The 13,094-nt window shown below is 42.7% G+C and overlaps 1 protein-coding gene across 1 annotated transcript; it reads left to right on the plus strand.

Annotated features, from left to right (window-relative positions):
- The first annotated feature begins 1,333 nt into the window (after positions 1 to 1,333).
- Positions 1,334 to 3,610, plus strand: TMSB4X (thymosin beta 4, X-linked). Its single transcript, XM_015427688.1, has 3 exons — positions 1,334 to 1,430; positions 2,691 to 2,804; positions 3,135 to 3,610. The coding sequence occupies exons 2-3, from the start codon at positions 2,705 to 2,707 to the stop codon at positions 3,167 to 3,169; spliced, it is 135 nt and encodes a 44-aa protein (XP_015283174.1). The 5' UTR covers positions 1,334 to 1,430; positions 2,691 to 2,704; the 3' UTR covers positions 3,170 to 3,610.
- Positions 3,611 to 13,094: the final 9,484 nt, after the last annotated feature.

Here is a 13,094-nt window from a genome sequence, read left to right on the forward strand (position 1 = left end):
CCCCCCCCCCGCCAGTCCTTGGTGTGAAGGGGGATGAGGGGTTGGGAATGAGGAGACCTGCACAATCCTGTCGCTAAGAAAGACTAAAATATAGGGCAGCCATTTGGGGGGAAGAGCAACCCCGTCACGCCTGGAGACGGGCGCACGCAGACATCCCACAGCGAGAGGAAGGAAGCCACGAGCGAAACGCAGCCGCGAGGATGCTGATTCGGCCGCTCACAAGGCTGCATCTAAACCTGTTGGGCCATCAGCTCCTCGCAGCACTTCCTGCCTGCCCGCTGCGGGGAACTCCGCTTCCCAAATCGATCTGCTAGCGAGCAGTGGCTCAGAAGAATACAGCAATTACTTGTCCACAGCCAGGATTTAAGAGAGCGAGCCTAAGCAGATCTACTCAGAATCCTACTCGGGTCTGCTCAGTGGGGCTTACTCCCAGGAAAGAGGATTGTCCTGTACATTATCTAGAGGACCTAGATGGGCCCTTATCTCACGGATATTTTAAAAACCACTAAAGGATCCAGAATAAGAGCACAGCATATCTTCCCCCCAACACACACTTGGTTAAGGAACCGCGCTTCTCAAGTAATAAGGCTGTGTCCTTTCAGTTTGAATACGATCCTCCAGTGTTGGTCCCCGCCCCCATTTCCACTTCGCAGTTTAAAGGGTACCAGCCTTTATTCAAGCAAGAGAGCTCTACATGCCTTCTTGCCACTCTCAGCGATGTTCGCGAATTGCAAATCTGCGAGGGGGGGGGAAGATAATCTTATGGACCATAAATTATGGTGCCTTAAAAAATAAGCAGATTTGGAGCCCACTAGATCCCGCTTCATCAGATGCCTGAAATGTTCCTGCAGCCAGTGTGTCTCCAAAGGCAGTGGAATGCAGGAAGTCCAGTTTGTGGCATATCTGTGCAGAGCTATCCAGACACAGGGGAGGAAACCAGCCCTCTCGGGTAACCTGCAAGCCCGATCGGCTGAGTTACAGCATGGCCTTCGCATCGGAAGCACGTCTGCAGATAGGCCTCCTCCCGCGCACTTTGTGGCCCATCATTTCCCAGCCCGGCAAGGAAAGGCGTGTATTAAGAAATGTCCTTATTGAAAACAGGGCTTACCAAAATCGGGCTTATTAGACAAGACAGTTCGCGCGGTGGGGGATAAAAGCCTATACAAAGTCTATTGTACCCCAGATCTTTATTGCTGGCTTTTGCTTTCCGTATGTAGCATGAACCCCCCCCCCCCCCGCCTCGGGTAAAAAGAGGAAGCCGCGAACACGGAGGGCGGTGAAACAGTTAAGCTGATTCAAGATGACATCACTGCGATTTGCATAAGAGCGGGGCTATAACTGGTCATGCAGTGAGAGAGTCCTTTTATACTACCGTCCGGAGCAGCTTCCGTAAAGATCGGATTTGTGTCTGTGCGTGCAAAGCATCACTGGTGAGGAGACAATTTATAATACCTCTATGGGATTTTTTTTTAGTTTTAAAGAAAGATACATTTCCTTGTCGCTAGTATAATTTCCCCCGTACATATTTGGATTTCAGAGGGACTGGTCGTTTGAACTCTGTTTTTCACTCGCCCACCCCCCCCCCCCCCTTTGTATGAAGGATCTCTTGCTGAGAGCTTTCCGGGGTATGCCAATAGGCAGCTTAATTGCCTCGAGCAGCTTAAGGTTTTGTGGCATGGCGCATCTGCCCCTCGGATATGGATGTGGCGTGGCTGGAATTAAGAGACAGTTGATGTCTCGCAGAAGGAGAAGCCGGTCTTCTTGCTTCCTTCCATGGGGGGGTGGGGAGGAAATACTGAGCGATTCGGCCCCCCCCCCCCAGCCCAAACGGTTGTGATTTCCTTGGTCTTCCGCATGGAATCCAGCACCCGTTCCCCCCCCCCTCCGCCCCCCAAACATTTGTAGGCTAAAAATGTCATGCGTCTGCTGGAAAAACGACCCGTGAGAAGTGTACTTGGGTGTGATCAGTTAACTTGGGGGGTGGGGGGTACCGTAACATCGCCTGCCCTGCATGTTCCGCCGCAACAAAAGAGGAGCCCTTTGTTTAAGCGCCAGCGGCCGCCGTGGATCTGATGGCTTTTGCGAAGGAGAAAGTGAGGCGGCCACGAAGGAGGGAGGAGGAAGGGCGGTGGTTGCAGCTCTTTGTGAGGAGGGAAGAATTCCGGACTCCTTCCAAACGTGCTGCGGAGACCGACGCTAAAATGGAGAATGGGATCAGCATAGCCGCCTTGGATTGTCTTGGCACCATTTCTTTTCAGGCGATTTCCCCATCATTTTTTTTTTTTAAATCTTTCCCGAGCACAATTTTTCTTGTTATCGTCCCAACGTGGTGACACTGGTTGGTAATCTTAATGGAAGAAAAATGTCTCCAGCCACCCACTTTCAAGTGTTTTGATTTCACGAAAAAACACTTTTTTTTTGTCACTTTTAACCGAATATGATTCCCCTCCAACTGTTTACTCAGATGGTCAGCCACATGGCTGTGGAGCAACAGCTTTTCCTTAACCATGTATAATTTTGAATGTGCATAGTCAAAATATATGAATATACATATATCTATTAAGAAAAAAGTATTGTGCTGCAGTTTATAACAGCAAGACGTAGCTGTGTGGGGAAGCTGGCATGAATTCCAATGAGCCTGGCTTTCGTGATGAGCAACCTTCTCTATCCCCCCCCCCTTTTCTGTGCAGATTAATCGGCAGATATGTCTGACAAACCAGATATGGCTGAAATCGAGAAATTTGATAAGTCTAAGTTGAAGAAGACAGAAACGCAAGAGAAGAACCCACTGCCTTCAAAAGAAAGTAAGCCTGTTTCAGAAAATGAAAAGAGGGCGTGGGCCAGGGGAGACAAAGGGAAGGCAAATCGGATAGCCATATGCTTTTGAGAGATCATCCTTCTCTAACTGGAGTTAGAAAATTTATATATGTGTATATATATATGTTCCAAGACAATATAATGCATGTATTTGCTTATGGCTATGCAATATATAGTATTAATATAAAGATAGCAACTTTTTCAAAAAGGAAACCCAGTTTAAATTTTTGTAAGAGTTTTACACCAAATTTTTCTTTCAAATGCTTAATCTTTGTTTTTTCCTTGTCTTTCCCCCTTTTGTTTATTTATTTTTATAGCAATTGAACAGGAGAAGCAAGCGGGTGAATCGTAATGAAATCGGCCCTTCCAAATTATGCACTGTACATTCCACAAGCATTGCCTTCTTATTTTACTTCTTTTAGCTGTTTTAACTTGGTAAGATGCAAAGAGGTTGGATAAAGTTTAAATGACTGTACTGCCCCTTTCACATCCAAAAACAAAAAGAATAGAGAGAGAGAGAGAACTACTGATGCTGCACGAAGGCGCTGCCCTTTCCATCTGCCTGTCCAGCTTTGGTCCTGGTGGCACGAAAGAGCTTGCATGGTTCCTGAAAGAAGATCCTGGGTGGGACTACAGTAATCTAGTAACACACGAATACACGCAAAGCTGTACCATGGTCCTGCGAGCTGTAAAATGCAGTTAACCGAGTGCCATTTTTTTTTTGTTCAAATGATTTTAATTATTGGAATGCACAATTTTTTTAATATGCAAATAAAATGTTTTAAAACCTGGATATTATATTGCTATGGTATTTTTTGGGAAGAATATTTTCAAAGAAGAAGCGTAAGTGCCTATCCTAACATGGAACTGTAGGAATCAATAGAAGCTAGCATAAAACAAACTTTTTTCTCTGTGTCTCTTTACCATATTTGGGCCTTGAAATGCAAGACCATATTAATTCCAAAGAAGTCTGTTCAGGAAATACTCTGAAATACTCCCAGTACATTGTGTACTTACCAGCTCCTCCCCCTTTTTTGGTCCCTGTAGGCAACTGGACTGTCCACTGTAATTTTATGGAAGGTGTTTGGGGAAAAAATACTTCTCCTTAGGCATTTATCCCCCGCCCCCACTATATAATTTTATATTTTTTTATGTAGCACAGATTATAGTTTTTAACGCTTTTGATAACTACATGAATAGAGAGGCCACTCACCATGGTAGCTGCTTTCATCTCAAAAACTATTGTCTGGAATTCTCCAGAAGACTTGTTTGTCACCTTGCCCTGGCTGCTTCTCTAAATAGCAAGTTGTTTGCTATGAAGTGGCAATTTATGTAGCTTCTTGTTAATCCTTTGGATAGTGGCTTCCAAGTCGACAATAGACTTAGGGAACCCTTTCCTTCCCTACTCATCTAAGGAGCCCCTGAAATTATAGGTGAATTACGGACTCATTTCACACATGGTGGTGCAACCTGGACTGGGCCTTCTTGTCGTCCTCTGTAAAAGGCATCTCTGGCTGTGCATTGTAGAGAAGACTGGAACTGATACACAGACTGTCTTTTAGGGTACCAAGTCCACCACGATTACTGATCTCTGATGAAATCCCTGTTTCTGACAGAAACCAGTCCCCTCCCCCACCTTAGTTCCCTGGAAAACCATTTGAGAGTCACAACCTTGAAGGTGAGCTTTTAAAAATAATGCTCCATTGATCAGCTTGTTTCATTTGGTTTGGGGCTCGTTTTCAAAAGTGATTGGTTAGTACTGTAATTGATTGGATTTGCATTCTGTGGTTTCTCTGAGATGCTATGTCAGCCCCACAGAAGTAAGCAAACGACCTGCCAGCTCTTTGCAACTGAGCAGATTCTTTTGCCTATTTCCTAATGTGACCCTTTGTTTCATAACTAAAAACCCTATTTCCAAAAGCTTTAACCATGGACATATATAAATAAAATTAGACTGCAGTTTGGATCTTTCAGAGTTATATTTATAAAGTGTTTCCAGATTACTCACTGTACAATTGATTTACCTGGAAACTTAATATATTCCTCAACAAAAAGTAAGGTTTTCATTATTTGCAATTCAAGGTTTGTGTCGGTGTGTGCGTGTATATAAATATATATAAATATATAAATGTGTGTGTGTATAATAGGATTTAGCTAAACAACCAGAAACTAATAGTGGTGATCTCAATTATTTTGAAGTCTTTAAAACCACTTTAATCCTTTGCTGATTTTTGTGGTCTGCTTTGGTTATGCCTCCTAAATTATCCTTTTTCCTCTTCAGAGGTGGTGGGGTTTGAGGAAATGGCAGGAGATGAATCTTGGGTCTGTGAGTCTGTCAGTTGGTTAAGGACAGCCAAGGACTTCAGCTTCACTCCACCAGCAAGTGGATAAGAGGCAGAAGTGAGTTAACAGGTTCTTTCACTCATGGCTGCTTGTAAACCTGAATTCTTAAACCACTAGACTTAAAGTTGTTTCTTTCCCAACTATTCTTCCTGCCCAATCTTATGCAGAGTTAGGTGCATCTAATCCCATTGGCATTGATTGGTTTAAGCAGATGTGACTGCATTAGATGGGTGTGACAGTGTCTCTGGACTAACTCTTGGAAATCAATGAAGACAGAGGAGATTAAACTTACCAGCCATATTTCAAAGAACCATGAAGCTAATTCTCTGGATCAGGGGTCTTTAAATGTGGTTTTTCTGAAGAACCGGTCGCTCTGCTGCATGCATTGAGGGTAGCTTGAAAGGCAGTTTTGTGATAGCCTGCGAAGGGGCGGGATCATATTGTTCATATTTTTGAGTTCCAAAATTCTGCTGGGCAAACCTCAGCAACTCTCATCCAGACCATTGAACTCAGTACAGAATTCAACAACTTCTAATTCACTCAAAAGAATCTGGTAACAAAGCTAATTCATAATGCAGTAGATGAAGACCTTTTTTATTTTTTTGTACTACTAGAAAATTGTTTGCGTTCCTTTCGTATTGTGGAAATAGCACAGGAAATCACTGTGCTGAGACTCTTTTTAAAAAACGAGACACCTCCCTGTTAGTGATCTTAATCAGAGAGCACAGGATGTAGGGCTTGATGACTAAAATCCAAACTGTGGTAGCCAATACTGGCTATGCATAAGCTTGGGCCAAGTCTTGAGACTGCAGCGGAGTGTCAAGAAAGGAGTGTCTGAGACTGCAGCGGTGTGTCATTGCACAGAAACCTGTGCCCTCCAGGCCCGAAGAACTGCAGCTATGAGCAAGAGTCTTTTATTTAATGCACAAAAGAATTGCAAGGATGGTTGTAGCACTTTATTTCTTAACTTAGCTCCATATACGGTTATTAAGAGTGACCTAGGTAGCAACTGTCAAGCTTTCATTGTGAGCATGCAGACAAACATCATGTGCCCAGATAGGATTTTTAATTGTACACAACACATCTTGTGAGATAGGTTGGCTTGAGAAGTGCAGACCTGATCAAAGTTACCCAGGGAACGAGGTGGGGAGGAATTGGATCTCCCACATCCAAACCCTTTGTGTGATGCACCAGTGCACAGTGCTTACACTGGAATTAAGAGAATTCAGGACTTTTAAAAAGAGGGAACTGGGAAAATGTGATGCAGAAAATGGGTGACGGGTTGCAGAGCCTTTTACCTGTAAGCTTGGGATTCAAAAGTGGATGAATATATCTATGAAGGAAGGCTTTGAACTGTATTTGTAGATCTTGCATTCATTTCCAGTAGGATGCATCTATGTAATACATTTTGTCCTTCCAGAGAAGCCTTCTGAATATACAGACTAACAATTTAGTGTTCTCATCGCATTCTGATGCTGAGGGTCGCTAATGTAGTATCAGTCAGAAGCCATGGCCTAATGCTGAGCAGAGCTGGGTTGACGTTTCTGACTTCATTGAAGAAGTTTGCCAGTGCAATTCTAAGCTGAGTTGTGCCATTTCCTGCTTAGGACTGCACTGTTATATTTGCATGTTTGGGGGATATGTCTTGGACATGGTTTCCAAATGCTTTCCTTTTTGTATCCACGTATTTGTTTGTGATCTTAGTATCTACTTGTTCTAGTGCACAAGGAGTGCATTCAAGAGGTCACAAGAGTGTGCAGGACTGTGCAAAGTGCACTCTTTTCCCTGGCAGTAGCTATAAATAGATATTTTGATCAGCACATCAAATAATTTTTGTTTTCTCTTGTGCAGCTCAGTAACCCTATGCCAGCACAGGGGAAAAAATTTATGATGTCTAATATGCATCTTCAAATCGACCAGAAAAAGCAGCTCTTAGCCTTTAGTAACTTCCTGTGTTTCCAACTTTGTAGCTGGGGGTTTGAACTGTTAAAAGAAAGGTGTTCTCTCTCTCTCTCTCTCTCTCTCTCTCTCTCTCTCTCTCTCTCTCTCACACACGTATGTATGTATTCAGCTTTTGTGCAAAGCTTAATATGTGCTAAAATGCTATTTCCTTAGTTACCCTTGCTTCACTAGCAACATGGCAGAATTCAATAACAAGTCTTTTGTCCCCTGCAGCTTGCCACTGAAGTTTCTGCATTCAGACATTATTGAAAATAATTTCTAGATAGCCCCTCCCAAGGATATCTAAATCCTAGCAATTAGTTAACATATATCAGTGCGACACTTAATTTCTTTTAAAAATGCTGTCCAAGCAAGAGAATTCTGATGTGGCATTTTGTGTATGGCTTTCACTGGATGAGGCCCTTACAGAGGTATAAAGTGGTACTTTGATACTGATACACGTTTACATGTTCCTAGGAAGGATGGGCTGGCTGGCTGTGCAGCAATGCCATTTTTCCCAGGTTACATGTGTGCATCACTCGCGACACAAATGCATGCTGCCAACATGTATAGGATATTTATTCACTTATATCTGTATTTCTGCAGTGGCTCAAGTGGTTAAGACGCTGAACTGCAGGCTGTGGAAGGTCGGTAGTTCAGCAGTTCGAGACCTGAGTGCCGCATGACGGAGTGAGCTCTCGTCTCTAGTTCCAGCTCCTACCAACCTAGCAGTTCGAAAGCAAGAAATTGCAAGTAGATAAATAGGTACCACTCCAGTGGGAAGGTAACAGCGTTCCGTGCGCCTTGGTGTTTAGTCATGCCAGCCACATGACCACGGAAACGTCTTCGGACAGTGCTGGCTCTTCGGTTTTGAAACTGAGATTAGCACTGCAACCCTAGAGTCGGACTCGACTGGCTTTCGAGCAAGGGAACCTTTACCTTTACCTTTTTTTCTCTCCAGTGGGGACCTAAAGTAGCTGTATCAGAGATCATCACCACCACCATCAGTGACAAATATTTTTATAGCACCTATCTTATATTAAGGCAGTGTACAGGAGGAAACAATGCTTTCATGTCACAGGTTCACAATACATTTAGGATGTATGAAGCGGGAAGTTGGATGGTAACAGGGAAGCATTACCCAGTGCTGGGCTAACAAGAAACCCATGCTGGAATCCTATGCATACTTCCCTGAGAGTAAAACTTGGGATCCAGCCAAACTGACTGGAAATTAGTTCTGAGTCAGCATCTCTATCATCGCGCTGTAAACATATAACTATCACCTATTACTTTTGCTGCCTCTGTGCCATGAGATTCAGTGTAGATTCTGCACGAAGACAGAAGAACAAAGGATATCACATGTCTTTTCTTAAAACACTGAGGTCTGTATGCACAATATTCCTGTTCCATGTGGTCTGTGTCCCATGGTGCATAAAAGCGAACTGATCATAGATCATTTTGTAGACTTCCAGACCAACATTTGGTAGACTTCCAGACAAATCAAGAGATCATCTTGTAGATTTGCAGATCAACAGTACAATCCAATATGGGTTTCAGTGGGTTTAGACTGAACTCATTTTAACCTCACACTGCAACTTATTGCTTGTGAGATGACACATATTGCTAATTATGTATCCATTTGTTAATCTTTATCATTTGACAATGCTCTTTAACAATGCCTGCTCTTCTTGAGGAGAGGATAGAGTCACATTCTGTCAAAAGACCAACTGTAAATAAAATCTTACTCAACTACTAGACCCAAATAAATGACTCTTCCCCTCTTCCGCACTCACAGGGCCGGTTCTTGCTTGGCATCAAAATGTCCTTGAGCATATGGGATCTGTGTTGACTTTGGAGAAAAGTTTACTTTTGTTTCCGTCCCAAATCAGATACTCACAGAATTGGCTAAATAACACTACAATGAAATGTAAACATTTCTCTTGCTAAAAGCAGCATGGTATTGGTGCTCTTTGTGGGAATAGGTCAGGTTATAAATTGTTCTTGAGGAACCAGCTACAGTTGCCCAACCATTCATAAGAACTGATAAAATATATACTGAAAGTGAATTATGCTCTGTTCATATGAAAATGGGGGCATTTCTACAATCTAGGGAATGTGCTTTAGGACATGTAAGGCAGTTTGGTGATTGCTGGCTGCTTCAGAACCACCTTTACATAATGCAGCAATAGTGGTTAAAGAATTGTACAGTGGTGAAATTCTCCCAGTATAGCAATGCATATGTATTTTTGAGAGTTGATTCTTATGGTCCAGTCACACCCATGTTGGGAATTATTCACATGGCCCACTGGTATGTGATAGTAACTGAAAATCCACAGACTATTATAATGTATGTTTATATGTTCTTATTGGACTTTTAAATTGAATTATGATTTTACAGAACTATATATTTTAATTGCATTATTGTATATATACTGTATTTTAAAGGTTTTTACATTTTAATGTTTGATCTACACTGCCCTAAAGATCCTGTTTGGGCGGAAAGGCAGCTGAGAAATGTGTTAAATAAATAAATCCCACTGGCATAATGTGCTGGGTCCTTCTTCATTGTCGGCCACGCAGGGACACCTCCACTGCCATTGCAGGGTCATGTTTTTATATACCAGCCCTAATTCAGATGTCATCCACAACAGTATTATTATGTATGGGGTTTTCTGGAGAAACCTTTTATTTCTGCAACCTTTTGTAACCTCACTCGCCCATTTTATTTTATTTTTAAATTTTATTTATTGGATTTATAACCCCCCCCTCCCCCACATAGCAGGGTTCAGGGCAGGTAACAACAATAAATTAGGTTAAGACCTTTAACAAATATCTAAAAAAACCTCTAAAATTTACAACAATTGAATAAGATAGCACTTAAAGAGAGCACAGTAGTATCTCATTCCTGACAGTGTGGGAGAGGAGGAAAAGAAGATACAAGAAAAAGGGGGAAAGAGGAAGTCAGCCTTGACTACCATGAGCAGAACTTGGCTGCTCCATTTATAGTCTCACCACATCAGGGGGCAGGTCAAATGTATGGATTTATCAGTGGTGTGCTAAAGGTGGGGCAGGGGGTGCGCTCCACCCTGGCTGCAGCTTGAGGAAGGCTCTTGAAGCCAGCATCAAGCTGTGTCCAGGCAAACATCTTTCCTTTTATTTTTAAAAATGCAGTTCTGGCTGCAGCCACTAGGGGCACAGGGAAGTCTGAGCATAGCAAAAAAAACACACTCTAGGATTGGCTAGACTTCTCTTTCTCAATGACTGGAGCAAATTTGCATAACAGATCATACAACCAAGCCAGCACACTAATCCCCACTACAGTAATTGCCAGCCTGCAGGTCATTTCCCCCAAGAATCTAGCCTTTTTCTCTTCCTTTCCTTGCACTCAGCTCCAGATCTTGCAAAGCAGTAGTTAGGGTGTTGCAGCACTGGTTCTGCTGGGCACTGTACATTGCACTGGTTCTGCTGGGCTTCCAGCCTCACCCCCGCTTGGACTGTGATTCTGTGTTTGACATCAGCTGGCATTCCAACAATGGCACTGGGTTTGCTGGACACTGTACATTGCACTGGTTCTGCAGGGCTTGCAAAAATGCCCCCCTTTTCAGTTCCTACTACAGAGATTCTCTGGTTTGACTTTCGTCCTTTGGAAGCAATGGAGGATGGGGGCACCTTCTTTGGGAGGTAGTGTGTTTCTTAACATCCAGTCTAGTGAAGCTTGTGATCACTATTTTCTGATGCTTTGGCTAGTGTTAGTTAGTGAAAGTTAGTACAAAGGCAGACCCCTAGCTCTCAAAAATGCCTTGTAGATGTTTGGGATGGTCAGCTCTTGGACTTCATAATGGAGAACAGAAGCCCTCTCAAGTACCAGCTCAGAACCTGAGTGATTTGACAGAATTTTTTCTTTGCTGTCAAGTAACAGCTGACTGATGGCAACCCTGTAGGGTTTTCAAGACAAGAGACATTCGGAGGTGGTTTGCCATTGCCTGCCTCCATGTTGGCCCTGTTTAGCTTCTGAGATCTGACAAGATCAGGCTATCCTGGAACTATACAGGTCAGAGCTAGACTGAGAGCAATGTGACTGGCCCAAAGTCACCCAGCAAACTTCCATGGCATGAGTGGTGATTCGAACCTGGATTTCACAGATCCTAGTCTGACATTTTAACCACTACACCACACTGGCTCTTGTGATGGAATAGCATATTGGAATTCGATTTCCCTTTTTTTTTACTAGCATGATTATATATGTGAAGTTAAATAAAATAATTTTTTCACTTATCTATGTTTCTTTTCTGGCCACTGAAACAGAGTTTGGGTCCAGTGGAACCTTTAAGACCAAACTTTGTTCCGCCGCTTCAGACCAACACGACTGCCCACCTGAATCTATTTTTTGGCCATTATCATTATTTGTTTTATTTCATGATTATTACTGAAAATAATTTTGTCATCTAGAGAAGGGGCCCTGACCTGGATAGACCCAGCCTAGCCTGATTTCATCACATTTCAGAAGTTAAGCAGGGCTGATGCGGAGGCTGGCAATGGCAAACCAGATGAGGGTGTTAAAAAATTATCTCCCCTGGGCGCCAAATAGGCTAGGTATGCCACGGTGGACAATAGCCTTTGGAAATCTCCTTGAAACTGCTATGTTCATTGTCCATTGGTTCCCTGTTTGTAGCCAGTTGTTTGCATGAATCCCTTATGCACAGGATGAATCAAAACTTCTTTGCACATAATCAGAAACCACACAGGGTACTGTCCAGCAAAAGTTAATGGAAGATCCTGTTGGGGTCAATTAGGATTTCAGTTACTTGCAACTAAATTCCATTTCCATTGATTTCAGTGGGATTTAATCATGATTACTTGAGATGCTATAACATGAAACAAAACATGCAGGTGGGAGAAGGAAACTTCCCACATCTGATGGCTGCATCACAAGTCATGTTGATCAATGCTCCAGCTTGTCTGGGCTTGTGTGCAGACTAGCTGTTGGTTGGCTTGTCTGGACAGCTAAAGAACACCATGAGAAATGTTTATAATGTCTGGGATAAGACAATAATAATGGGGGAAATATTCTTGAAAATACAAAAAGTAGTGGTCATCACAAAGCACCAATATACAGTAGACTAGAGAGGCACAAAAATATGACTTTACTAAATGCATGAATCAGCCTATGCAGAACTATGAGCAGCAACTGGCTATGACACTTCAAAATCCAGCCTGTACATTCTTCAGGCAGTTTTAGGTTTATATTACCAAAAAGAAGACAAAGAAGTCATATTCATATCCAAAAAATCCAAGCTACATTGGGAAGGGTGCTTTCTTTAGCATATTGACCCATTTAGCCAGATCCAATATTTATTTTGTTGAAGCACACGTTATCTTAATACACATAATTGTCAATGTAGCCCCATTCATGGATACTTAAATCCTGAGATTTGAGCTATGGGCAGACAGGACAGATCTTTCCACAAACATGAGAAAAATTCCAGGTCAGCAAAGAAATCTGAAATGTAAAAAAGGAGTGTTAATCCCACACACATATAGGGGCAGCGCCTATAGCTTTGAGAAATGAATGTACTCACTGGCTATTGCTAAACAACCACAGCAGTTTTGGTTTCTGTCAGTAAAAGGATCTGGGAGACCCAGGTTTGAATCCCCACTCTGCCATGAAAGCTTACTGGGTAACCTTGGACCATCACACACTCTCAACAAAACCTACCTCATGGGATCATAGATAAAACTGAGGAGAGGAGAATGATGTGAGATGTTTTGGGTCCCCACTGGGGAGAAAGGTGGGGTATAAATAATAAATATAGTTGAAGATGGGGAGCAAATAAAAGGCAGATTGGTTGATGGGTGGGAGAGAAGGAAACATTTAGTCATTTGATCTTGAGACAAACCTGGTATATTGCCCCAGGAAATATCTTCACTATAAATACAAGTACCGATCTTCATTGTGTGTGTGTGAGAGAGAGAGTTCTCAAAATCAGCCTCAC

This window comes from Gekko japonicus, unplaced genomic scaffold, assembly GCF_001447785.1.
Source record: "Gekko japonicus isolate JY-2015 unplaced genomic scaffold, Gekko_japonicus_V1.1 scaffold296, whole genome shotgun sequence".
In the NCBI taxonomy this organism is placed as follows: domain Eukaryota; kingdom Metazoa; phylum Chordata; class Lepidosauria; order Squamata; family Gekkonidae; genus Gekko; species Gekko japonicus.